Source organism: Panthera uncia (assembly GCF_023721935.1).
Source record: "Panthera uncia isolate 11264 chromosome A1 unlocalized genomic scaffold, Puncia_PCG_1.0 HiC_scaffold_17, whole genome shotgun sequence".
Classification (NCBI taxonomy): Eukaryota; Metazoa; Chordata; class Mammalia; order Carnivora; family Felidae; genus Panthera; species Panthera uncia.
Genome location: NW_026057577.1, coordinates 89,054,774 through 89,081,304, shown reverse-complemented (window position 1 = coordinate 89,081,304; position 26,531 = coordinate 89,054,774). Strand labels below are relative to the sequence as shown.

General features: G+C 49.5%; 1 protein-coding gene across 1 annotated transcript in view; it reads left to right on the top strand.

Moving 5' to 3' along the window:
• HRH2 (histamine receptor H2) overlaps positions 1 to 26,531 on the top strand; it is a 54,520-nt gene that overhangs the window by 6,815 nt on the left and 21,174 nt on the right. Inside the window, exon 2 of the mRNA XM_049647764.1 lies at positions 14,580 to 16,158. Within this exon, the coding sequence (XP_049503721.1) occupies positions 15,083 to 16,158 (1,076 nt within the window). The 5' untranslated portion in view covers positions 14,580 to 15,082. The remainder of the gene's footprint in view (positions 1 to 14,579; positions 16,159 to 26,531) is intronic.

The window sequence follows — 26,531 nt, the reverse complement described above, 5'->3', positions numbered from 1 at the left end:
TGGGTTACCATGCCCACACCCCCACAGTCCCACAGTGGGTATAGACAATTCACACACAGCCTGCCTGGCCCAGGGCACCCTCGGGCCTGGGAGGCAGGGCAATCTTCCTAGTTTTCCCCTGCTCTGCGTTCCCTAAAGTGGTCCTGGGAGCATTATTTGTAGGGTGGGCTCCATGGGAAAAATAAGTCAAGTCCACCATTAAGACCTTATACTTCCAGCACAAATTCCTTTTTTTTTTTTTTAATGTTTATTTTTGAGAGAGAGAGAGAGAGAGAGAGAGAGAGAGACAGAGGGACAGAGTGTGAGCAGGGGAGGGGCAGAGAGAGGGAGACACAGAATCAGAAGCAGGCTCTAGGCTCTGAGCTGTCAGCCCAGAGCCCGACGCAGGGCTGGAACCCACCAACCGCAAGATCATGACCTGAACTGAAGTCAGACGCTTAACCAATTGAGCCACCCAGGCGCCCCACAAATTCCTTTTTTTAAGTAGCAACTTGAACAAATGTCCACAGAGCCCATTTGGAAAAATACTTACTGCCTTTGCTAAAGATTTCTTAGACGATTATGGGCTTTTTTTCTTTTCACCTTTTGATTAGAGAAAACATCCGTGTGGTTAGAAGTACAATATACAAGGGAGCCTCCCTCCACCCTGACCCCCATTCGCCCAGTCCCCTGCCCAAAAGAGGAGGTCACTTTTGTTAGTTCATGGTGATGTATCCTTTCAAATTCGCTTTGTACAAAAACATATACGCTTTACATGTATACGTATGTGCATATTTTTGACATGGGAGGAGCATGTCATACACACTTCTGCACCTTTGTGTTGTTATTTTAGTCACTGTAGAATTAATTCCCAATGTAGAAAAGTTTGGTAAAGAGATCTGGAAGAAGACAGTAATAAGTCATTGTCACCATCAAAGAAAACCACTCTTCCTGTGCAGCCTGTCCTTCTAGACATAAGTTTTAGTTGTTTTTCTCCCCTGTAGGTTGATAAGGTAGGAGTTCTGAGTTCCAGTCATCTTCCATATACACTTTCAATCCTGCTATTTTATTACTTAAATATAAACAGGTCCCCTTATTATTTCATAATTTGCAAAACGTGATAGTAAGCGCTATCAGAATTCCATTATGACATAATTTGCTCAGCCAGTCTTCTAGTTTTAAACACCTGCAAGTCGTTTCCAGTATTCAGCTGTCGTAAATAATACAGTTGGTCCTACAGTGTGTGATGTGTTTGGACTGAGCTGAGCGGACGTCTCCGGGAATCCTGGCACCTGGGTCAGATGCCGAAGGGTCATGGGTTGGTTCCCCAGGGCAGGGGGTAGGAGCTGGGGGTGCTGCTAGGGGCACAGCTGAGAAAGGGGACGTGGTGAGGTCGTGGAAGGAGACGGGACAGGGCAGGACAGAGCCCAGTGGAGAGCTGGAGGAAGGCAGGTTCTGCAGCAAGCGTGGTGCTGAGGGCTTGTGAATCCCGTAGGGGATTTGCACCCCCTCGACCCCAACTACTAGGGCTTTCCACGCCTCTGCCCGTTTATTCCTCACAATAGTCAAATGTGTAGAACCCGTCATCGTTTCCATTGTGCCCGTCGAGGAGGCTGAGGCAGAGAGACACCAAGCCAGTGCTTGCTGTGACTGCGGACAAGAGCAGCAGGGTAGCTGGCTGTCTAGAAGTGCCTTGCTCTTAAGCCCGAAAGCCTCTCCACGCCTTTGTGCTGTTGAGATTATCATCCCCGTTTCACAGGAAGGGGACTCGGGGCTCCAGGCCAGGTGGCCTGGCCAGAATTGCCCCACTGATAAGCAGCGGGGCTGGAATTAGGAGGCCCTGCAGCTGCTGTGGGGGACCCAGTGTTTCACTGAGGTTTGCAGGCTGAGAGGACAAGCGTGCTACCGGGGACACGGGTCCATCGGGCCCGGCGGGCTGTCCCGGGCCTACCGTGAGCTGCCCCTGCTCCCGGACTGTCCCCGTGGAGGCCCGTGTGCACTTGCCACGCTCATTTCTTCCCCCGCTCTGGCAGCCTTGGGTGCCTTCTCTCCCCGAAAAGGCAGGCCTCCACGTCCAGTGAGGGAAGAGCAGAGAGTGGCCGGGGGGGGGTTGGGAATGACATTTGCTAGGGTGCCACCTCACTTCTAGCGCCAGCCCTTCGTGTCGCATCTCATCTGACCGGCACCACGCCCTGTGGGATCACGCCCCGTGGGATCACGCCCCGTGTACAGATGGGGAAACTGAGCCTCAGAGAAGTTCCCGGCTCCTTTCCCCGACACGGGGTTGGCTTCCCCGGTGGGCAAAGTGCTTCTTCAGGGGCGGGGCCGGCCCTGAGGGTCCCAAAGTGGACCTGGGCGGTCGGTTCCACGGATGCTAGCGCACATCCAGTCCCACAGCGAGAGGATTCCCTTCTCCGTTCACGTCCTCCTCTCGTGTCACAGGGAAAGTGTCAGTTTGGTGCTAATCCGTCTTAAGCACGTCTCCAGGCACGCCAGCCTGCCTTTCCAACAGGGAGAGAGGCTGGCTCTTTGGGCAGCAGCAGCCACACGGAATTTAACACTGATTGTGTTTGCGCCGCCTTGATTTTCAGGGTGACCCGTTGGAGGGAAAGGGATCCTGCTGATTGTTACAGTGATAAAAACCATTCCTTTTGCAATAAATTCAAACACATTAAAGAAAGATAGCAAGTAAAAACAAAAAAAAACAAACAAACCAGGACTGGCATTTTGTGGGCTTGGCAAAAGCCATGGAGGTGGTGCACGAACGAATGAGGTGTGGGGAACACAGGGGGTGTGGGACAGGGCAAGCTGTTGGGAATGGAAACCTGGGAGGGCTCTTCCCGCCTCTGACCTGCTGTGCGGCCTCCGCCCAGGCATTTGGCCTCTCTGTGTCACATTTGCAAAACGGGGTAATAGAGAACGCCCTGACTGCTTGCTCCACAGAGTTCTGCAGGACCCCAAATGAGTTCATGGGCCAGGGGAGGGGCCATGGAAGGTGGGAGAGGACAGGGAGGATTATAGAAGATAGCCAGTGTGGGTGAACGTTCCTGGCAGATGTTAGCTGTTTGCTGCTTGGGTCCTTAAAGGTGACCCAGCCGGCCACACGACGACGCGTGCCTGCGAGAGCAAGCTGTACCTTGCGGGAAGGGCGCAAGCTGCAGTGAGGTCAGGGGGAAGGAAGATCAGAGAGGGAGGGAGGCCCCATGTTGGCGGGGGCAGTTCTGGCACCCAGCTCCCGTGGCCACGGCGGCTGCTGCGGGTGCAGGTGATGACGGGGATGGAGATGAGGACGGTGAGGAGGAGGAGGAGGAGGATGGCAGCAGTGACGGGCAGGGCGGTGGTGGCAGTGATGGCAGCCGCGATGGCGGAGATGATGGTGGTGAGTCCAGTCGGAGGGCCCGAGGGCTGTTGTATCATAAAGAAGCGGAAGCTCAGGAGAACACGAAGGCCCGCCGGGCTGCCTGGGAAAGGGGACTTAGATTTGTCTCGTGGGGCTTCAGAGCTTTTCAGGAACCTACAAAAATGTCTGCAAACTCACACAGGCACACGCGAGTACCAGACCCAACATACAAAAAGAAAACCACAAAATTGCAAGTAATGAGTGTTTAATTGGCTATCTACAAATGTAACACTACAACAGCTAGTCAATGGCAGCTCGTTATACTAAATAGCTAAGTACACATTCTCTTTTCTATGGAATAGACGTATTTTGCAAAGCACTTATTATTCAGTGGGCTATGCCTCCAAAACAGCGTGTGTGGGGCTCTATATGTTTTTAAATGGCTATGACTGGTTGGCAAATTATTGGTAAGATAGTAAGTCCCCCATCATTGGAGGTATGCAAGGTGACTGGGGATGACTACCTTTCAGGGATGCTGAACAAGGGGTTCTTGACCACCAGGTGGCCCCTGAATGTTGTTTCTACCCAGAGCACTCCTGTTTTCTTATTTGGGGAGCTCATGATTGCACCCTTCCCACCCCCTCTACACATACACACATACATAAAGTTGCTGGAAGAAACCTTTGAGATATTCTAATCCCATGTCGTCACTTTTTGCTGAGGAAAATTAGGATATAAAACTTGGAGGTAACATAGCAAGTCAGAATCGTACCAGGGACTCAAACTCACGGTCCAAATTCCCAACCCCATGCCCTCTCCACCCCACCCCGGCCCCCTGGGCAGTTTGCCCTGGATGGCAGAGATTTGGGCCCCCTTGCAAACATTGGCAATCCAGGGTCTCACCTCCTTCAGGAGAACCAAGGCAGAGTTTTCATTTAGCCCAGTCCATCCCCTGCCCTGAAAAGGCCTTCCCCAGGCCTTCCCCACACTTGCCAAGCTGCTGCTGGCTGTGGACTTGGGCCAAATCACAAAACACCATAAGTCTCAATTTCCTTATCTAGAAAATGGAAATGAAGAATGGAATGCACATAATAGGGTTGTTGCAGAGATTAAATGGGATAAAGTATATAAAGTACTTAGGACATTGGTTGGCACTTTCAAAGTACCCAATAAATGGGATACGATATTGTTATGATGGCTGTTTTCAACGTGCATTTAGTCAATCCGATAAGTATTAATTGAGCCCTCATTAAGTGCTTGCAGGGAGCGAGACAGAGTGGATCCTAGCCATCATGGCTCCCGTGTTCCAGTGGGGACAGGGAAATAGCGAACAAGTAGGGAAGCAAGAAAAATGCCGGGAAAAAAAGATGTGCTGTCCGGAAAGCCAAGTGGAGGGGGTATGATAGAGGTGAAGAGAGTTGTTTCTGAGGGTCAAGGAGGGCCCCTGTGCAGAACTGATCTTTGTGGCAACACTGGGACATCCAGGTCAACAGCCCATCACATCACAGGCAGAGCTCCAAGGGGGAGCGAGCGGCATGTCCAAGGCACTGGAACAAGGTCAGGGTGGCCACGTGCCCACTGAGGCCTTGCGCATAACATAGGAGACCAAAGAGGTAGGGCGCCGAGCCTATGGGGCCTTATGAGCCAAGGTGAGGGTATCACAGTATAGCATTGGCAAGAGAGGAGGGAGCCAGTCAAGAGCTGTCATGAAAGGCCAGGCAAGAGGGGCAGCTGGGTGGCTCAGTTACGCATCTAACTCTTGATTTTGGCTTGGATCATGATCTCAAGGTTTGTGAGATTGAGCCCCTCGTTGGGTATTGCACTGACAGCTCGGAGCCTGCTTGGGATTCTCTCTCTCTCTCTCTCTCTCTCTGCCCCTCTCCTATGTGCATGCACACTCTCTCTCTCAAAACAAATAAAGAAACTTAAAAGTAAAAGTCCAGGCAAGAGATGATGCTGGCTTGGACTAGCACCAAGATGGCGGCAGGGGCCAAGGAAGGTAGCCACATCCTAGCTACACATATTTCAGAGGGAGATTCCCTGGGCTCCCTGGTAGGCTGGATGTCAAGGATGATGCCTACGCATTTAGCTAAGCACCTAGGTGGATGAAAGGGAAGCAGAAGGTGGAAAGGAGAATTGGGGATCTCCCCCAGCCCCACACTTCCCAATCTTACATGCACTTTGTGCCCACAGTATCCAGAATAGGTGAATCCAAAGAGCCAGAAGGCAGGCTGGGAGTTGGGAGAGACCAGGATAACGGGGGATGAGGAGTTACTGCTGAATGGGTGTGGACTTTCTCTTTGGGGTGATGGACGTGTCCTGTAGCCACAACATTGTCCATGTGCTGAATGCCACCGGATTGTACACTTGGAAATGGTTAGCTTTATGTGATGTGACCTTCACCTTCATTGAAACAAAAAGGAAACGAGAAATAAAGTTTCTCAGACAGACGATAATAACTAAGGGAATTTATTGTCACCAGATGTGGCTCGGGTTCCCATATCAACCCCTGGAAGAGGTCAGGCAAGCTGCACAGGGTGTCTCATTGAGAAGAAAACACCCTCGCAAGAACTGGTGAGACACATAGGGAACGAGCTGGACCAGGTACATACCTTGGGTAGGTGTGGAACCTATGGACACTCAGAGACCGTAGAACCAGGGCTGGCTCAAAGCCCGCTGCCCGCCTCCTTACCAGCTGTGTGCACTTGACAAGTGACTTAACTGCTCCGAGCCATTTGTCCAACAGGAACGGTAATCATCTTGGCCTCACAGAGATAGGAGAATATCTGTAGGAGCTCAGCACACAGAAGTGATCTGTGTCCCAGCTTCTGGTCCAGGTCACCTTCTCCCTAGGTATGATGCCAGAGTGATAACATTCATCATAATAAAATGTCCACTTTGACCCGCCTCCCTCTGTCCCACTCTGGACTAAGGAGGGGGTGGGGCTCTCCCCAACCTGTGTCAAGCTGCCCCAGATTCCACACAACATTCAGATCCATTCACCTCTCAGCCTATGCATAGGGGCCCCACCGGTGGTGGCAGGGGGGTGGCCATTCTTGGAACATGACACTTTTTTTATTAAAAATTTTTTCTTGCACATTTATTGATTTTTGAGAGACAGAGTGTGAGTGGGGGACGGACAGAGAGAGAGGGAGACACAGAATCTGAAGCAGGCTCTAGGCTCTGGGCTGTCAGCACAGAGCCCGATGCGGGGCTCGAACTCACAAACCATGAGATCATGACCTGAGCCGAAGTCGGACGCTCAACCGACTGAGCCACCCCAGGCCCCCCTGGAGCATAACACTCTTGAGGACAGAAGCAAACACAGTGCCCGGCTTTGGGCCCCTGGAGGCAATGGAAGTTGGGACCAAAACTCAGATGACTGGGAGTCTAGGACCTTTCTCTGTAAGAAGAGTCTCAACCAGAAGTCTTTTCCTGCCTACGGGGCTTTTATGAAACACCCAGCCCACTGCTGTGAAGGAGCTAGAAATCTCCACCACACAAATGAAAGACCAAAGCGAATGTTATCGCGAAGCAGGAAGAATGTTGTGCCGCAAATGCCCAATCACACCATCTCTTTGAAAAGCCCAAGGATCATTCCTTTCTCCACAGGAAAAGCTAAATATACAGTGGCCCAGGATAGGGACTCTAGAGTCCGACAGACCTGGATTCAAATCCACCTAATGGTGTTGAGACTTGGGGCAAGTTCCTGAACTTTTCTGAGCCCTGGTTCCTGCATTTATAAAATGCAGAAAAGCTCTCTTGCTTCAAGATGTGATAAAGAGTAAATGAGGTGGTGTATACATCGAGAGCCCTGAGCCTGTCGCGAAGTAAGCATTCTATATGCGGTAACGAGGAAGAAGAGTGTCCTCCTGTCCTCATTGATTGGTGGCTGACTGGGATCGGGAGAGATGTGTTCCACACCTTCTACTGGTTTCCTGGACAATCTTGAGCCTACTGATTGAAGCTTCAGTGGCTCCCTATTGCCTTCAGAACTAAGTCCAAACTCTTCAGCCCTCCAGCCCCGGCTCCACCTTCCCCCTAAGAATCAGCCAGAGAGGTCGGCCGAGGCCAGCTCATACAGGGTGTGGCAGCCGCGGTTATCTTTACGCTCACCGCAGGGGAAGCAGCAGAGGGCATGGCATGACCAGCCTGACTCCAGACCTGTGCAGTGATTGTGGGGGAGTGGGGGGAGGATGGTCCCTGAGGGCCATGAGCTTAGAGTGGAGGACTTCTTACAAAGGGCCCTGCGGACCGAGCGGACCGAGTGCCAGCCCTGGCCCGGAGCCCTGACCAACCACTGTGGTCGATCCTGCTCCTCAGCCTGATCTGATCACCCAGCCCCCGTGCCTCTGTGTGCTGTTCCCTCTGCCCAGCGTACTCTGCCCCTTCCCTCCTCCACCTGTCGGACCGTGTGGCTGCTAGGTGTTGAAAAGGTGATACCTACCCAAGGTACAAAAGATTCCAAAAGGTCACAAAGGGTGCATGGCGCAAGAAGTCTCACTCCCACGCGGCTCGGCCCCCAGGTCCCCGCGGGAAGCAGCCCACCTTGCCCTTTTGGCAGGTGGCCTTCCTGAGCCAGCCGCGTGTGGATGCACGGGTACACACACACACACATTCCCCCACTCGGCACATGTTTGGTGACCATCCCACGTGGGCCCAGACAGCCTCCTCATCTTTTCGATGGCATCATTGCTCTGTCTCCTGTGCACTTTTACACAATTTCCAGCTTTTGCTAACACGATCAGCACTGTGGGGAGTCACGGGACAAATTCCTAGAAGCACAACTGCTGGGTCAGGAGTCTGAGTGTTCTTAACACTAATGGGGTTTTCCAGGCTTAGTAAAATGTTGCCTTCTGTATATGTGTGCGAGCGTGCACACACACAGCTGTCACCTGCCACCAGCCAGAGTCACACTTCAGTTTTTTGAATTCCTGCAGCTCCTTGTTGCCCCCACCGTGGGGCTTGGCTGTGTCCGAACCGCAGGGGCTGGGACCCGCCGTGTCCGCTGGGTTTGCATTCCCTGCCCCGGCCCCACAGCTTGCCTCAGGCTCCCGAGTGATGGTAAGAAGGAACCCCCAGGGCTCCTAGCGTGTCTGCATTTCTTAAGCGGAGCTGTGCGTTGGCTGGCATCGGTAAGTGGGAAGAAAAGGACCCTGGGGGGACCAAGGTCATTTCCATTCCCGCCGTCTGAGCCTGAGTCACGCTTGCTCAGCACCCTGTGTGGGTATGGCCACTCTGGAGCTTGCAAAGGCTTGTCTTCCCTCCTTAAAGAATAAAAAGTTGCCCCGTGACATAACCCCCATTTCTCGGGCCCTTTTGGGACTCTGACAGGGGCAGAGCTCCTGAGGGTCTGTTGCTGGGGCCACTTTCTGATGTACTCAGCAGCAGGTACCTAGGACATTTGAAATGGCCAGTTATAGGGAGAAAGTTCTAAGAAATTATGGCTCATAAAGACAAAGAACTGCCTTTCCAGAACCCAGTGACTTCTATGTCTCCGAACCCACAGTGGTTACTGGGTGTGGTCGGCAGGGCTCAGCTCAGGCCCACCGCCACTGCCACACCCCATCTCCTCGTGTAAACAGCAGGGCAGCGAGCCTCTTCCTGCCTCCAGTCACATCACTACGCTTACACTCCCCCTCTACCCCAGAGGCCTTGCATCGGAGCTTTTGTGGGAGCTGTTCCCTCCGTCTGGAACCTGTTTGTCCCCCGTTTTCATTGAGTTGGCATCTAAGGTCTCAATTCAAATATCTCCTCCAGCTTTCAGTAACTAACTCCTGGACCCGGGCAGCTCCCCCATTATATAATCTTTTTGGCTCCTTTCTATATATAACTTTTTCCTTTCTATCTCCCCTTTCTATATATAACTCTTAGCAGAACTGTAATTAAATGAGCAATACTACAGTGAATTACTTAATATTTGTCTCCCCCACGGTAACAGAAGCTTCTAGATGTTTCTGTCATGCCCACTGCTGTATTTAAAAGCCCAGTACAGTGTCTGCCCCTGGAAGGCACTCAGGTGCTCGTGAATGCTATTTCCCGGCTGTGCAGCTTTAGACAATAATACAGATAACATTTGGTGAGAACCTACCATGTGCCAGGCAGTAAGAGTTTTACAGACTCTTACTGTGCATTTTCACACCCACCACGTGAAGGAGGGCATATTATTTTACGAATTTTACAAATGAGGAAACTAAGTCTCAGAGAGGTTGCAGGAAAGTGCCCAGGGTCACAAAGCCTTCCAGGGTCATGACAGCACTGGAATTAGAACCCAGATCTGTCCAAAGTCCCCGCTCTCAGCCCCTGGGACTCTGCTTCATTTCTCTGTGTGTCAACTTTTGCAGAATAAGGGGATCAAATCACCCTTCTTCACAGGATTGCCTACTGGTTCACCCAGAAGGTACCTAGCATACAGGGGTCGTCTGATGAATACCGTTTTCTTTTCCTAGTATAAAATTATTGCCTGGAAAATCAGATTCATCTGTGAGGCCAAGTGAGAAACCCAATCAGACAAGCCTTAACTGATCTCCCCCAAATTGCTGGCAGCTTGCACAATGCCAACTCCCCAGGTGGCTGTGCCTGGAACTCAGGTACGTAAACCTTGAAAGAGGAACTTCATTTTACTTCCCACTGAAAAGAGAAAAGAAAATGCTGGACTCAGTTTGATACAATTTGAAAGGAGGAGACCTGAGCCTCGAGACTAGTGGCTTTTCTAGATGGCCTCATCCCTCTAGTTAGCAAACAGAATGTACAACCAGTGACATTTCTTCTGTGAGGAACAGTGAGAGGGAAGTTGAGGCATGAAGTAGACTTGGGTTTGCCTCCAGGCTACCTCTGTGCTGGTGGGGTGGCCCTCGGCCGTATTCTTTGTGCTGTGTGGGAGGAATGCAGAGGGAAATGATATTCTGGATCCCACCCACCACAACTCAGTTCCTGGGGAGACACATTGTGATGCTGAATCACCAAGGATCCCCCTAGAAGGAGAGTTTTCCGGGGGCACTGAAAACCCAGCATTCTACCCAGTGTGCCCCAGAAAGCACAAGCCTGTGCCAGAGGTGGGTGTAAGTGGGAGGTAGAAGTGAGGGGACAAAACAAATGCTTCTGGGCTTCTGGACGAGATAGCAGAGGAGGCCAGGCCTTGAAGGAAAACCGAGGGCTCACCAGTCAATAGAAGAGAGGAGGGACATTCCCGGCAGTGAGAACAGCATGTGCAAAGGCACTGAGTCAGGATGGGCCTGGGACTTTCAAAACCAGGAGGAATTCAATGTCACCTGCACTGTATTTCTCATAGTGTTGTCTTGGGACACGAAATTGCACATGGCAGACAGAAGCTGAGACTAAAGAGAGAAGACAGAACCAGGTCACGAAGAACCTTGAATGTCACGTCAAGGATCTAAACTTAGAGACCAACCGAAGCTCGTAATGGAGAGCAATCAGACCTCCTCCCGCACAGAGCCCAGCACGGTGGGTTTGAAAGACATCAGAGAGTGCAGTGAGTGCATTTATCACGCTGGGCTGGGGCTGCTCTGGAAGGCTAATTGGCCAGCATGCCCCCGCAGTGCCTCACTCTTTGTTATGGCTGCATCTGCTGGGTGATCACTGCAGGTAAAGGTCAGAAGCCTCCCCGGGGGCAGTGCAGGGTACTGCCACCCTGAGCAAATTCTCCCAAAGGTGCCTTTTCAAAGGCTATTAAGACAAAGATGAGGAGAGGAAGCCGTGAGACTCGCAGCTGTAACATCCGCAGTCAGCGTGCAAGATGAGTAGAGGAAGTGGCTGGAGCCTGTTCTAATGACTTTCAATTAATTTTCACACACACACACACTGAATGAGAGGTAGAACAGATGATTGTCTGGTCTTCGTGAACAGTTGGATAAGATCTGTGTTAGATAAGATTGTGTTGTTTTCTCAACTTTTTGCGTGTGAAAATTTTCGCCATAAAATGCGGGGAGAAATAGGCCCATCAGACGCTCACCGGACCCACTGAATTCTGAGGTGAATACCTGTAGATTTCCAAGGTGGGGAAATCACACACACACACACACACACGCACACACTCACACACTCCACATACCCTGTACCTCTCCTGTTACGTGGACAATAGAAAATGTTGGATGGATGGATGGGTTGATGGGTGGGTGGGTGGATGGGTGGATAGGGGGTGGAGAGAGGTGGGCAAGATCCAGGCCCTGTGGGGAGGGCAAACACAAAGCCATATTACACTATAAGGTAGCAGCTGCCAATGGTATAACTCGGTACAAAGTACAGGCATTCAGGAAAGCTCCAGGGTGTTTGAGCGGTGCCTTAAAAGGAGAGTAGTTAAAGTGAATACGGGAAAGAGCAGAGCTCCAGGTGAGGGAGACAGCAAAGGCAGGTGTGAGAAGGGGTAATACATCTGGGGAAAGCCTGGGTTGCCTCAATGGCAAAGTTAGGGGACAAGTACAGGAGTGTTTGGTGAGATCCAGCTGGAAGGATGGGTTGAAGTCTGATCGAAGCACAGGCATGTAAGGCAGGCTGAGGAGTGTGAGCTGAGTTTGAATCCAGGCTCTCTGCTCACTTGCTAGGGCTGTGACATCCCATGGCCTCTCTGAGCCTCCGTCTCTCAGACATTAAATGGAGCAGTGATTTCACTCACCCTTGAGTTATTGTGAGAATGAAATGGTATTTCATTTAATATGGGATCTCACCATGCCCAGGGCTATCCTACAGTAAGGAGGTGCTGCAATGTCTCGAGCCATCCCCTGCTGCTGGGCACCCTGATCGTTTCCCAGTTTTTGCCTCTTGCAACCCCCCCGGCACAGAATCCTTTATACATCTTAGCGTGACAGAGGCTATCTTGCCACAGCCTAGGTTCTCAAAAGAACAAATTAGGTCGAAGGGACCTACAGGGGCATCCTTATGCAATGAAGAAATTAGGGAAAGGAGGTTGCTCAGGATTGTGTAGCGTGTGTGCCTGTGTACAAGTAGAAACACGGGGAGAGACTGGAAGGCCCCCATCATACCAAACCGTCAGCAGCAGTCACCTTCCGGGCATGAAAGTCTGGGTGTGCGATAGCTCGAACCGTTGACCCTTCATGTGTACCTCAGCATACTTGGTTTACTGCCATAAGCATGTCATTGCTTTGGAAGTTTGAAAGGAAAGCTCAAGAAAGTGTTGTTGTTTTTTTTTTATGTTAGCTGTGATGATGAAAATAATGATAATGATCTTGTGGTGCCGTGGCCCTCTAGGGCAGTCACTGTACCCAGAAGGCACAGGATGGATTAAGCTCCAGGCGAACGCATCTCCATCAGATGCTCACCTGCCTTCACGAGAGGTCACCGGAAACTTCTGGGACCTGGGCTGTAAAATAGAAACTCGGCAGAGTGGTTCTTCTTTGAGACATCCTGAAAAACACACCTACCGCCGCTCTGTTCATCATTGTGCCCCCAGCACCTAGAACAGCATTTGGCACGTTACGTTCTGAAAGAAGTATTTGCTGAAAAGAACAGACAGAAGGAAGAGAAGGAAAGGAGGGAAGGCAGATGAAGTTTGAATTATGTGAGAGACTGCTTCGATTCAGATTTGAAAACCCCGAACGCTAATGAAAACATTGGTCCCAGGGCACAAATACCTATACCTGTATAAGAGGTATACAGAGACTCAGGAAAAAAATGGCTTTCGGAGACAGGGATGCTCAAAAAAGAGAGCTTTGCTGCTATCCCCCCCCCCCCACAGTTAATTAAATGTACCAGTGAGAGCCATGCTGCTTGTGGTATTTATGTAATGAAAAGATCTTCTAAAAATAATACCCAGAGGCCCAGCTCGCAAGGCCTGGTGGTTGAACCAGCTGGAGTGGCAGAAGGTGACCAAGAGCCGTGATCCTTGCACTGTCACAGTGGTTACGATTAAATGATGCTTCTCATATTCAGGTTGCAAAACCGCTCCAGGCCAGAGCCTAAGAGAGGCTTAATTTTTGTCACATGGCGATTAGCTTGCTTCTGAGAGGGGGTCTACCGTCAGCTTGATTTCTGCACGCTCCCCGGTTGCGGTAGATTGCCTGCTAGCTGCTGTCTGGAAAATCAGGATCAGCTTCTGTGAAAGGGAATCATCAGGGCCTTAGCTGTTTTCATCAGATGGGATCATAGGATGCCACCAGTAGGAGGGAGTCTCTGGGGTTTAACCAGGAAGTATCATGTGTGCAACCATTCTGTTGAAGTGGGGTTTGCATGGGGACAGGTGGAAGGAAGGTAGGAAGGATGGGAGGGAGGGAGGAAGGAACTGGAAACCACCAAAATACTCGTGATAAGGGCATAATAGAATAACCATGGCCAGCCACCCCACGGGCTGCTGTGCAGCCACTGGAGAGGCTGAGTGAGCTCTGTGCTGGCTGACCGACGACGTGTGCTGCTATATAAGAAAAGTAAGATTTAGAGAGACGTTGAGAGCAGGTGCCGCTGGCGAACTATGACAGCGGGCAAAATCTGGCCCTCTGCCCGGTTTTGTGCAACCTGTGAGCTCAGGATGGCTTTTACATTTTTAAATAGTTTGGAAATCGTTTTTAAAAAGAGTTAGGAAAAAATCAAAAGAGGAACACTGTTTGGTGACACGTGAAAATTACGTGAAATTCCCAATTTCAGCATCCATAGTAAAGCCTCCTGGGAGCGCAGCCACACTCATTCATTTGCACCTTGTCTGTGTAGGTGCCCTCGTGCTACAGTGACAGAGTTGAGTCATTGCAGCAGAGACCTTGGGGGTTGCACGGCGGAAAATACTGACTACCTGGCCTGCTCCTGAGAAACTTTGTCAGCTCCTGGCTTACTGTATGGTGACGTTTTGTAAAACCCACAGCGTCAAGTTCTCAGTGCTTTATCAGAGTAAATTCATTACATTTGCTGATTTATTCATTCATTTTATCATTTATCCATTAGAGGCTTAATGCCTCCCTGTGGGGTCAGGCACTGGGGACCAGCAGCAAACAGCAAATGCAGTCCCTGTTCCTGTGTCTAGAGTCTCTGTCTAGTTCTTTCTTTCTCCCGTATAAGTATCCACTCCAGCCGTATCTCACTAGGTGACACAGTGGTCCAGTCCCTTGCACTCTGCCTCCCTTCCTCCTCCCACTGTGTATCCTGATTGCCTCAGTCCCTCCTAAGGAGAGGTGTCCAGATTGGCCCTGTGCCTCCTGGAGCCTCGCCGGGAGATCGAGGTCTAGACGGATTCGCCTTGAATCAGTCACGCTCTTAGTCTGATTGCAAAGTGTTCAACACTTGACCCTTGCATTTTCAGCTCCTGTTCTCCAATGGTCCTAAGAGGCAGACGCAGCAGTCCTTGACCCCCGTCGCATGGGTGGGAGCATCCATCAGCTATGGAGAACGATGTGGCCACATCTCCACGCGATCTCTCCTGCATAAAACCAAAGCCACCTCCAGACACATGCTCTGGTGCCTCAGTCTCTATGCAAGACCTGGAGAGTGGAGACCTGCTTCAGTCCTTGGAGGAAGCTGGCTCTGCAGGGGGTAATTCGAGGACTGGAATTTGAACCCAGAACCTTCTCTCTTCCTTCGCTCTCCTTCATTCATGTTCGTGCCCGATACCTCCTCGGAGACGGCTCTATTTATTTCTAGAAAAGCAGTACTGCGGCAGTCATCGTAGCCTCCCCATGTCTGGACATTTTCTTTTGGCTCTCCTGGAAGCCTAGAGCCCAGTGATTGGCATAACTGGCACCCGGAGGAGCTGAACGAGCGGCGGCCAGGGGCCGTGGGCAGAGGAAGGAGCCGTGAGGTTCCAGGATGGTACCTAACGGCACAGCCTCTTCCTTTTGTCTGGACTCTCCCCCATGTAGGATCACTGTCAGCGTGGTCCTCGCTGTCCTCATCCTCATCACCGTCGCCGGCAATGTGGTGGTCTGCCTGGCTGTGGGCCTGAACCGCCGGCTCCGCAGTCTGACCAACTGCTACATTGTGTCTTTGGCCATCACTGATCTGCTCCTTGGCCTCCTGGTGCTGCCCTTCTCAGCCTTCTACCAGCTATCCTGCAGGTGGAGCTTCGGCAAGGTCTTCTGCAATATCTATACCAGCCTGGATGTGATGCTCTGCACGGCCTCCATCCTTAACCTCTTCATGATCAGCCTCGACAGGTACTGCGCTGTCACGGACCCCCTGCGCTACCCTGTGCTGGTCACCCCAGTCCGAGTGGCTGTGTCTCTTGTCTTAATTTGGGTCATTTCCATCACCCTGTCCTTTCTGTCTATCCATCTGGGGTGGAACAGCAGGAATGAGACCAGCAATTTCAACCACACCATCCCCAAGTGCAAAGTCCAGGTCAACTTGGTGTATGGCTTGGTGGATGGGCTGGTCACCTTCTACTTGCCTCTGCTGGTCATGTGCATCACCTACTACCGCATTTTCAAGATTGCCCGGGATCAGGCCAAGAGGATCCACCATATCGGCTCCTGGAAGGCAGCTACCATCGGGGAGCACAAAGCCACAGTGACACTCGCCGCCGTGATGGGAGCCTTCATTATCTGCTGGTTCCCCTATTTCACTGTGTTTGTTTACCGTGGGCTGAGAGGGGATGATGCCATCAACGAGGCCTTCGAAGCCGTCGTTTTGTGGCTGGGCTATGCCAACTCGGCCCTGAACCCTATCCTGTACGCCACACTAAACAGAGACTTCCGCACGGCATACCAGCAGCTCTTCCGCTGCGGACCTGCCAGCCACCATGCCCACGACACTACTCTGAGGTCTGGCAGCTCTCAGCTGGCCAGGAATCAAAGCCGAGAACCCACGCGGCAGGAAGACAAGCCCCTGAAGCTCCAGGTGTGGAGTGGGACAGAGGTCACAGCCCCTCAAGGAGCCACAGACAGGTAACCACCCAGCCATTTGTATGCAGGACAAGTGCATGGGGAGGGGGACCCACTAGTGGTAACCCTTAGGTGGCGGCTGTTCACCAGGCGCTGGTTGAACGTTCTGTGCTGGGAACTCTTCGTGAGCACTTTGCAAACCTCGTGGGGTTCCGTCCTCCCAAATCCCCCCGAGGTAGAATCTTGTACTTTCATTTTTAAAGGACCACATTAAATCTCAAAGAACCTGACCAGGGCCACTCAGCTGGGACCTGGACAGAGGCCCTCTGACTCCAGAACTTGTGGGCCCTTTTTTCTAGCTACGTTGTCTTTACAGTCAGGAGCCCTAAGTTTGAAGCCCAACTCTGCCACTTGGTTCGTCATCTGAAGTGTTCACCCAGGCTTTCCAGGACCACCTTCAAATGGCCATGCGCTGATGCTGCCACCTGGGGAGTAACCACAAACCCAGCTCGGTCCACATTCGTTGAGCATCTCTTATGCACCAGCTCTTATGCTAGGGGCACTCGGGTCAGAAGAGAAAGAGGACGGGCCAAATTGGGAAGGCACAACCTTGAAGGTCAGGCTAGGAGCTTGGACCTTATACCATAGGTCTAAGGGGAAGGTGGGAGGATTAGAAGCGAGGGTGGGGGTAACCCAGGCAATTCTGTGCTTTGTATAGAGAGCTCTGGTTCCCTGTAAGGTGTGGACAAGAGGGATGAGAAGGGGCCATCGGTGAAGAGGGGTGTGGCACTGGCCCATGAGAGAGGAGAAGGGAATAGAGCAAAATCTAGGAGGCTATAAAAAAAATAGGCTCGGAGAGCATTGGATGTTAGGGGTACAGAAGATGCAAGAGAGAGGACACCCCAGGATTCCACCTCCAAGAGGTATCCAGGCTGAAAAGATAAAACAGGATCAGAATGAGATGTAGATAAACGCACCGGTGGCAAAGCCAATGCAGGGTATTAAGGGAAACCCCATCAAACACTTGAGTGGCTCTGAGGAAGCTCACCCACTGCACGGAGAGGGTGTTTACAGGTCTGGGGGAGCTCTAGCTGTTGAGAGGGGTGAACGAATGGGCACTGGTAGAACACCTGGCACATTGCAGTGCTCAACAGATGTTGCTTTCCTTACTCTTCCAACAGACCATGCCAGAATGCTGGTCTGTGTGACTGACCCATCCACCATTCCATCCATCTGTCCCTCCATCCACATATACATCCATCCATACATACATACATACATACACCTGTCCATCCGTCCATCTACCCATCCACATATACATACATACATACATACATACATACACCTGTCCATCTGTCCATCCATCCATCCATCCATCCACATATACATACATACATACATACATACACCTGTCCATCCGTCCATCCATCCATCCATCCATCCACATATATATACATACATACATACATTTATCTGCAAACATTTATCAACTTCCCACCACATGCCTGGAACTGTGCTGAGCACTGGAGATGCAGAGGTGACATTTTGGGCATTTATTGCGATGAACAGGATGGAAAGTCAACTGCATAGCCCCGGTCTCAGCTTTGTCCTCACTCGCGCTGTGGTTTGAGCAAGTCCCTGTCCCTCTTGGGCTTCAGTTTCCTCATCGCATAGAGTGTGGGGTCCGTCCTCGTGCAGCCTGCCCTACTCACCTCCCAGGGTTGCCCGATGCACAAGTGAGCCAAGAGAGGTGAACAGGCTCTACAACCCCAATGGGACGTTTGTCTCCCTTCAATAATTGAGCATCGGACTTGAGGAAAGCTTGGACGGATGCTGCAGACCCACACCCTCTGGGTTCTGATCCCTGGGGAGTGCTGTGGGAGCAAAACGGCCCAACTGGACCCCTGGGCCTCATGGTCCCTCTGGTCCTGGCAGCAGCCAGGTATGGAGTGTCCCACCATAGACCTGGATCCTGGGCTCTCCACCCCTCCACTGCTAGCCTTCTGGAACAAGCCTCATTGTTCCTGCTCCAGCCTCCTAACCTTGAGACTCTCCGTCTCAGATCTGTCCCCCAAACCACCCAGCAATGTCTCTCCAAAACGCAGATCTAAAGGCTTCCACATCTGGCCCTGATGGGCAAGACCCCTTCTGACCACGTCCTTCCACATTCCCTCATTCAGAAAGTGACCTCGAGTACAAAGCTAATTTAGCTCGTGAAGCAAAGAACAAAGCACGGGGCGTAGACCTTGAAGAAGGGCTTAGACACTGTAGAAGCCCATTGACACAATTCAGTGTAGTCATGCATGCCACTAGCCACTGCTCTTACCCGTGTGATCCCCTGGTTTATAGGCTGCCTTCGCCCCTAATCCTTAGGGAACAGCATTCAGTAAGTACTCAGCCACAAGAGCTGACACTGGGTACCCACTGGGTGCCAGCTTTACATGTTTGCCATTGTTTCTGTGTGTAATCATTCTGTGGGCATCCTGTCCCCACCCTTGTGCTGGGTGCTAAGGGTGCAAAGGGACATAAAGCAAGCCCCCCACCCCACCCCACCCCAAGCATCGGTCTCACCACCTGTAATCGCTCATGGTCTGGTTGCAGAGTAGACGGGCAGTGGTTCAGTGCAGCACTTGCCAAGGATCGCAACCCAGCGTGCTGGGTGCCCGGATGAGGCGGCTCGTGGCCCAGGGAGCCCATCCCAGGGAGTAGACCTCTGAGCTGAGCCTTAAACGGGGACGGGAAAGACCTTATTCATCCAGGGTGGTACTTTCGGCCTCATGACCTCATTTCACTTTTCCCACAACCCCATGAAGTAGGTGCTTGTTTAATCTCTGCTTTACAGATGGGAAAAGTGAGGCTCAGGAAAGTGAAGTAAATGGCCCAAGTGATGCAAGCTACTGTGTCAGCCAAAGCCACATTCTGAGCCACATTCTGAGTAGAGAGATAGCAGCCCCCATTACTGGCTGTCCTCTGGGTGCTGGGCGCCCTGTGTATGCCCATCTTTTCTTCTGACCTTCACAGCCACCCTGGGAGGGGGCTCTGAAGCTGAAGCCAGGCTGCGCGTGCCCCGATCACGCACAGTGGCCACAGAGCCAAAGCCTTCAGAGCACATGTTCTGTGTGGCTGTGGCCATGCTCTGTTCTCCAGGCCTTGGAAATGGGGGGCAGAGGGGTTTGGCAGAGGAGGATGGTGAGCTGCTTGGAGGGTTTCACACGATGGTGGGGACCGGGGGGCACAGGAGGCCAAGAACAGCCAAAGATTGATTTTCACGCTGAGACTGCCAGGGTATCAGGGCCTTATGTGGCCCTCCATCAGGTTGGCTCCCAGCTTCCCTGATGACTGATAGCACTGACCTGACCAAAGGCCCTTATCACTGCTGAGGTGGGTGGAGGTCTGAGCTGAGAATTCCGAAGGGACTACCTGGGCCTGCCCTTGGAGCAGGGAGGGACACGGTCAGCCAGGGTGCCAGCCAATGGGAGACTCTAGGAGGGAGGGGCCCGGCTGGCCCGTCCTCCCTTCTCTGTGGCCTCTCCTGCCCCTGATTGGTTGCCTTCACCCCACCCTCGTCACCTCTCCCCATGTGCTGCCCCGCCCCACTCAGTGGCCTCCACTGTTCTTCCTGGATAGAGGGGTCTGCAGCCGTTTCCTAGGGCTTCTGTAGCAGATGACCTCAAACTTGGTGGCTGAAAACAACACAGAGTGATTCTCTTAACAGTTTGGGAGGTCTGAGATCAAGGTGTGGATGGGGCTGGTTGCTCCTGGAGACGTCAGAGGAGAATCCACTTCCATGCCTTTTCCAGCTACTCTCCTTGGCTCACGACCCTTCTCTCCCATCACTTGTCCCTCTTGTCTCCTTTGTCATATCCCCTTCTCCCATCTGTAGCCAGATCTCCTGCCTCTCTCTTATAAGGGCTCTTGTGACTATATTTAGAGTCCACCAGGATAATCCAGGATAATCTCTCCGTCCCGAATTCCTTGACTTAATCACACCTGTGAAGTTCTTTTTTGCCACATAAGGTAACGTGCTCAGGTTCCAGCGATGAGGATGTGGACATCTCTGGGGACCATGTTCAGCTACCACAAGGCCCAGCTCCTCACCTGGCATTAGAAGCTCTACCCTCTTCCTGTTTCTTGCCAACATCCCACGGCCCACACCCACCCTCGACCCACTTCTGCCATTGCCAAAACAAACCTCTCAGCGCCCCGACTCCCCAGGCACACAGCAAGAAATTGCTATACGCCAGCCCTGCTGAGGCATAGCAATGAGCAAATCACAGGTCCTCCTCCCTGAGGGGTGTTATTCTAGGGCAGTGGTTCTCAAAGTGTGGGCCCTCAGCCAGCTGCAGGCTTCCAGAAGCAAAGTAGCCAGCGTCAGGCCACACAGCCTCAAACATGGAATCTAGGATTCCAGCCCAAGCTTGTCTGACCCCAAAGCTTGGGGTCTTTGCACAGTAAATGCTACTTGGACTTAAATTTAGCCTGGATTCAGTGCTAGTCCCATAGATACCAGATGAGGAAACGAGGACACCGGGAAGCCAGTGACCTATCTGAGGTCCAATGCAAATACTGGAGGAGCTAGGAGTAGACAGAGTTCTTTGGGCCCCTGCCCAGGGCCCTTGGGTCCTTTTTCTACATGCTCATTTGCTCTGGGTAATCTCCGAGGGCAGGGAGATAATATTCATGGGCACCTGGAGTATCAACAGTCTCGCTTGGGTGTGGCGCTTCCTCATTCCGACAGAGCACCTGCAGGCTGGAGTCAGAGCTCAAGAAAGACCCTGGGAGAAGAGATGCAAAGGAAGGCGAGGAGGGCAAGGTGCTTTCTTCTCCGAGGCCCCTGGTCAGCTGTCCGCTCAGGCCCCCCTCCCCATCTGCTCTCCCTCCCTCCGCAGCCAGAGAGCAGATTTCCACTCCTGATGCTCTTGGAATAAAATACAAAGGTCTCATCCTGACCTCACAGGCCGTGTACCCCACGCACCCTTGCCTCAGTCCAGACTATCTTATTCCTCTTGATGCCTTCTGTGTGTTTAATGTCTGCACCCCCGGACAGCATGCCCCCCAAGGGCAGGACCATGTCTGTGTTGTTCACTGTTGTATCCCTAATAGGATGGGCACAGTAATATTTGTTGGATGAACGAATGCATGAATGCGTGAATGCGTGAATATCTAGTTCTGATTTCCCAAGAACTCTAAGAGGTGCATAATGCTGCCCTCACTTCAGAGATCAGGAAACCAAGACTCAAAGAGGGAAGTTCCAGGAACTAGTGGGAGGCAGAAATTCCTGGTTCCCTTTTCTAACTTGGATGTCACAACGGGCCTCCCTCCAAATAGTGGTGTCAGGGGCGGGCCTCACAGCGGAAGCCAACCACAGGCTCTGAATCAGGTGTTGGAGAGGGAAGACACCCCTAACGGTAACCCAGCCCCTCCCCCTGGCCCAGAGAGGTGAGGTAACTCGCACCGAGGGCACAGAAAGGGAGCTTCCGAGAGGGGTGGGAGCCCACGGTTCCCGACAGCCTGCTGCTCTGTGGCTGTCCGTGATGTCTCCCCGGCATGTCTGGGTTTGGCCAGAGGTTGGCGGCCCAAGAGAGTGGGGGGTTGACTTCATCTGCCGCTCCAAGTTCGGCCTCTGCGGATGCAGCTGGTGTGAAAGAGTTCCAGGAGCCGTGCGCGCATTCTTCTTAAGGAGTGTTGCTCAGAAAGGAAGTTTCCCATAGCTTACCCCGCCAAGAGCCTCGCTTTGTTTACTCTTATCGTTTGGGTTCTAAAGTAGTCTAACTTTTTGGCACACTGATTCCAGCATTTCCTAACAGCCTTTATGGTGCTTTTTGCAGAGGTGCCCAGAGCAGCTCCCCCCCTAACGAAGGGGCCTGGCCGCCCCCCTGCTCACTGGAATCCCCCTGGCTGCTTTGTCACCTCTGCCTCTGTGCCTGGCTGTTACCCAGCAAAGCTGCTGGGGTATTCTCCTGCTTCTGGTGTGGAACTAGGGAGCCCCAGTAGAAGTCCTACCCCACCACTGCTTACAGGTTGGTGTGGGTTTGTTTCTGGGCTCTCTGTCCTGGTCCGTTGATCTATGTCTGTTTTTACGCCAATGCCATATTGTTTTGATTACTGTAGCGTAGTGGTATAGTTTGAAACCCGAGTGTGATACCTCCAGCTTTGTTTTTCTTTCTCAAGATTGCTTTGGCTGGAGAAAGCCTTTCATGGTTCCATACAAATTTTAGAATTATTTGTTCTAGTTCTGTGAAAAAAAGCCATCAGAATTCTGATATGGATTGCATTGAATCTTGCTTTGGACAGTATGGACATTTTAGCAATGTCAATTCTCTCAGTCCATGAGCATGGAATGTCTTGACATTTATTTGTGTCTTCAATTTATCTGGTCAGTGTTTTATAGTTTTCAGCGTACAGGTCTTTCACCACCTTAGTTAAATTTATTCCTAGGTATTTTATTCTTTTTGATTCAGTTGTTAAAGACACTGTTTTCTTAATTTCTCTTTCTGATAGTTCATTATTACTGTAGAGAAATGCAACAGATTTCTGTATGTTGATTTCGTATCCTGCAACTTTACTGAATTCATTTATAACAGTTTTTTGGTGCAGTCTTTAGGGTTTTCTGGATATCGTATCATGTCATCAGCAAGTAGCAACAGTTTTACTTCTTCCTTTCCAATTTGGGTGCTTTTAATTTCTTTTTCTTGTCTAACTGCTGTGGCTACGACTTCCAATATGGTGTTGAATAAAAATGGCAAGAGGGGACATCCTTGTCTTGTTCTTGATCTTAGAGGAAAAGCTTTCAGCTTTTCACTGTTGAGTATGACGTAAGCTGTGGGTTTGTCATATGTGGCCTTTAATATATTGAAGTATGTTCCTTGTATACCCACTTTCTTGAGAGTTTTCTTGTATCATAAATGGATATTGAATTTTGTCAAATGCTTCTTCTGCATCTATTGAGATGATCATGATTTTTTTAAAAAATTTAATATTTATTTATTTTTGAGAGAGAGAGAGAGAGAGAGAGAGTGAGCAGGGGTGAGGAAGGGGAAAAAAGAGAGGGAGACACAGAATCCAAAGCAGGCTCCAGGCTCAACGCTGTCAGCACAGAGCCTGATGCGGGGCTCGAACTCACAAACCATGAGATCATAACCTGAGCTGAAGTCGAACATTTAACTGATTAAGCCACCCAGGTGCCCCAATCATGATTTTTTTTAATGTTTATTTATTTATTTTGAGAGAGAGAGAGAGAGAGAGAGAGAGAGAGAGAGGGAGGGAGAGAACATGCATGAGCAGGGGAGGGGCAGAGAGAGAGGGAAAGCGAGAATCCCAAGCAAGTTCCATGCTGTCAGTGCAGAGCCCAATGCAGGACTTCAACCCACAAACCGTGAGATCATGACCTGAGCCAAAATTAAGAGTCAGGTGCTTAACCAACTAAGCCACCCAGGCACCCCAGAGATGATCATATGATTTTATACATTTTTTTTGTGAAAGTAATGTATCACATTGATTAATTTGAGATGAACCATGCTTGCATGGTTGCATCCTTGGAATAAATCCCACTTGATCATAGTATGTGGTCCTTTTAATGTATTGTTGAATTTGACATGCTACTATTTTGTTGAGGATTTTTGCATCAACGTTTATCAGGGATATTGGCCTGTAATTTTCTTTTTCTCTATGGTGTCCATGTCTGATTTTGGATCAGGGTAATGCTGGCCCTAACATGAGTTTGGAAGTATTCCCGCCTCTTCAATTTTTTGGAAGAGTTTGAGAAGGGTAAGTATTAAATCTTTAAATATTTGGTAGAATTCACCAGTGAAGCTGTGTGGTTTTGGACTTTTGTTTGTTAGGATTTTTCGGGGGGAGTGGGAGGGGGGAATTTTGATTACTAATTCAGTCTCTTTAACAATTGGTAATCGGTCTATTCCAGTTTTCTATTTCTTCATGATTCAGTTTTAGAAGATTGTATGTTTCTAGGAATGTATCCATTTCTTCCAATTTGTCCAGTTTGTTAATGTATAATTGTTCTTGGCAGTCTCTGATAATCCTTTGTATTTCTATGCTATCAGTTATAACTTGTCTTCTTTCATTTTTTATTTCACTTATTTGAGCCTTCTCCCTTTTTCTTAGGATGAGTCTGGCTAAAGATTTGTCAATTTTGTTTCTTTTTCAAAGAACCATATCTTAGTTTCATTGGTCTTTTCTTTTTTTTTTTTCTTCTTTTTTTGGTCTCTATTTCATTTATTTCTGCTCTGATCTTTATTATTTCTTTACTTCTACTAACTTAGGGCTTCATTTGTTCTTCTTTTTCTAGTTTCTTTAGGTGTAAAGTTCGATTATTTATTTGGGATTTTTCTTATTTCTTGAGGTAGGCCTGTATCCCTATGAACTTCCCTCTTAGAACTGCTTTTGCTGTATCCCATCAATTTTGGATTGTTGTCATTCCATTTTCCTTTGTCTCAAGGTATTTTTTTTGTATTTTCCCTTTGATTTCTTCCTTGACCCATTGGTTGTTCAGTAATATGTTTTTTAATCTCCATGTATTTGTGATTTTTCCAGTTTTCCTTTTGTAATTAATTCCTAGTTCCATACCGTTGTGGTCAGAAAAGATGCCTGATATGATTTCAGTCTTCTCAAATTGATTGAGACTTGTTTTGTGGCCTAACATGTAATGTGCCCTGGAGAATGTTCCGTACGTGTTTGAAGAGGATGTGTATTCCACTGTTTGGGGATGGAATATTCTGTATATATCTTTTCAGTCCATCTGGCCTAATGTGTCATTTAAGGCCAATGTTTCTCTGTTGATTTTTTTGTCTCGATGATCTATCCATTGATGAAAGTGGAGTTTTAACGTCCCCTACAATCATTGTATTGCTGTCAGTTTCTCTGTTAGTATTGGCTTTATATATTTAGGTGCTCTTCTGCTGGCACATACATATTTATAAGTGTTACCATCTTGTTGTGTTGACCCCTTTATCATTACATAGTGCCCTTTTTTGTCTTTTATCACAGTCTTTGCTTTAAAGTCTATTTTGTCTGATATAGGTATAGCTAAACCAGCTTTCTTTTCATTTCCATTTCCATGGAATATCTTTTTTCACCCCTTCACTTTCAGTGTGTGTGTGTGTGTGTGTGTGTGTGTCCTTCGATCTGAAGTAAGTCTCTTGTAGGCAGAATATAGTTGTCTTATTTTTATGCTTTCAGCCACTCTGTGTTTTGTTATTAGAAAATTTAGTCCATTTACACTGATTGGTAAGTATGTACTTACGGCCATTTTGTCAGTTGTTTTCTGGATGTTTTATAGTTCCTCACTGTTTTTGTTCTTCTTTCGCTCTCTTCCTTTGTGGTTTTATGCCTTTCTTTAGTGTTAGGTTTAGATTCCTTTCTCATCATGTTTTGCTATAGGTTTTTGCCGCATGGTTACCATGAGGTTCACATAGAACAGTGTATACAGATGTCTCATTTGAGTTGCTAGCAACTTGAACTTGAATGCATTCTAAAAACTCTATATCCCTCCCCCATGTTTTATGATTTTCATGTCATATTTCCATTCTTTTATTTTGTATATCACTTAACTAATTATTAGTTTTAGTTAATTTTACCACTTTTATCTTTTAACCTTTATACTAGCTTTATGCATGGTTAATCCACTCCCTTTACTGGTCATATTTTTACTTTCATATATTTTCTTGTTATTAGTTCGTGCCTTTTCTTTACAGCTGAAAGAAATCCCTTTAACATTTCATGTAAGGCCACCGGTGATGAACTCCTTTAACTTCTGCTTGTCTGGAAAACTCATGATCTCTCCTTCAATTCTGAACGATAACCTTGATGAGTAGAGTATTCTTGGCTGGAAGTTTTTTCCTTTCAGCAGTTTGAATATACCATGCCACTCCCTCTGGCCTGCAAAGTTTCTGCCAAGAAATCAGCTTATGATCTTATGGGAATTCTCTTGTATGCAGGAAGTTGTCTTCTCTTGCTACTTTTGAGATTCTCTTTTTAAGTTTTGACATTTCAATTATAATGTGTCTTCATGTGATTCTCTTTGGTTTTATCTTATCTAGAGCTCTCTAACCTTCCTCGATGTTTGTTTCTGCTCCCAGGTTAGAGAAGTTTTCAGCCATTATTTCTTCACACAAATTTTCTGCCCCTTTCTCTCTTTTCCTTCTGGGACCCCTATAAAGCAAATGTGACTCTGCTTCGTGTTCTCCCATAAGTCTCTGAAACTGTCTTCGCTTTTTAAAATTCTTTTTCTCTCTTGGTGAGTTCTACTGCTCTGTCTTCCAAGTCACTGATCTCTTCTTCTGCTTCATCTGGTCTGCTCTTGAACCCCTCTAGTGTATTTTTCAGTTCCATTATTGTATTCTTCAGCTCTGTCACTTCTGTTTGGTACTTTCTTGTATTTTCTGTCTCTTCATTGAAGTTCTCACTTCAATCCTTCTCCT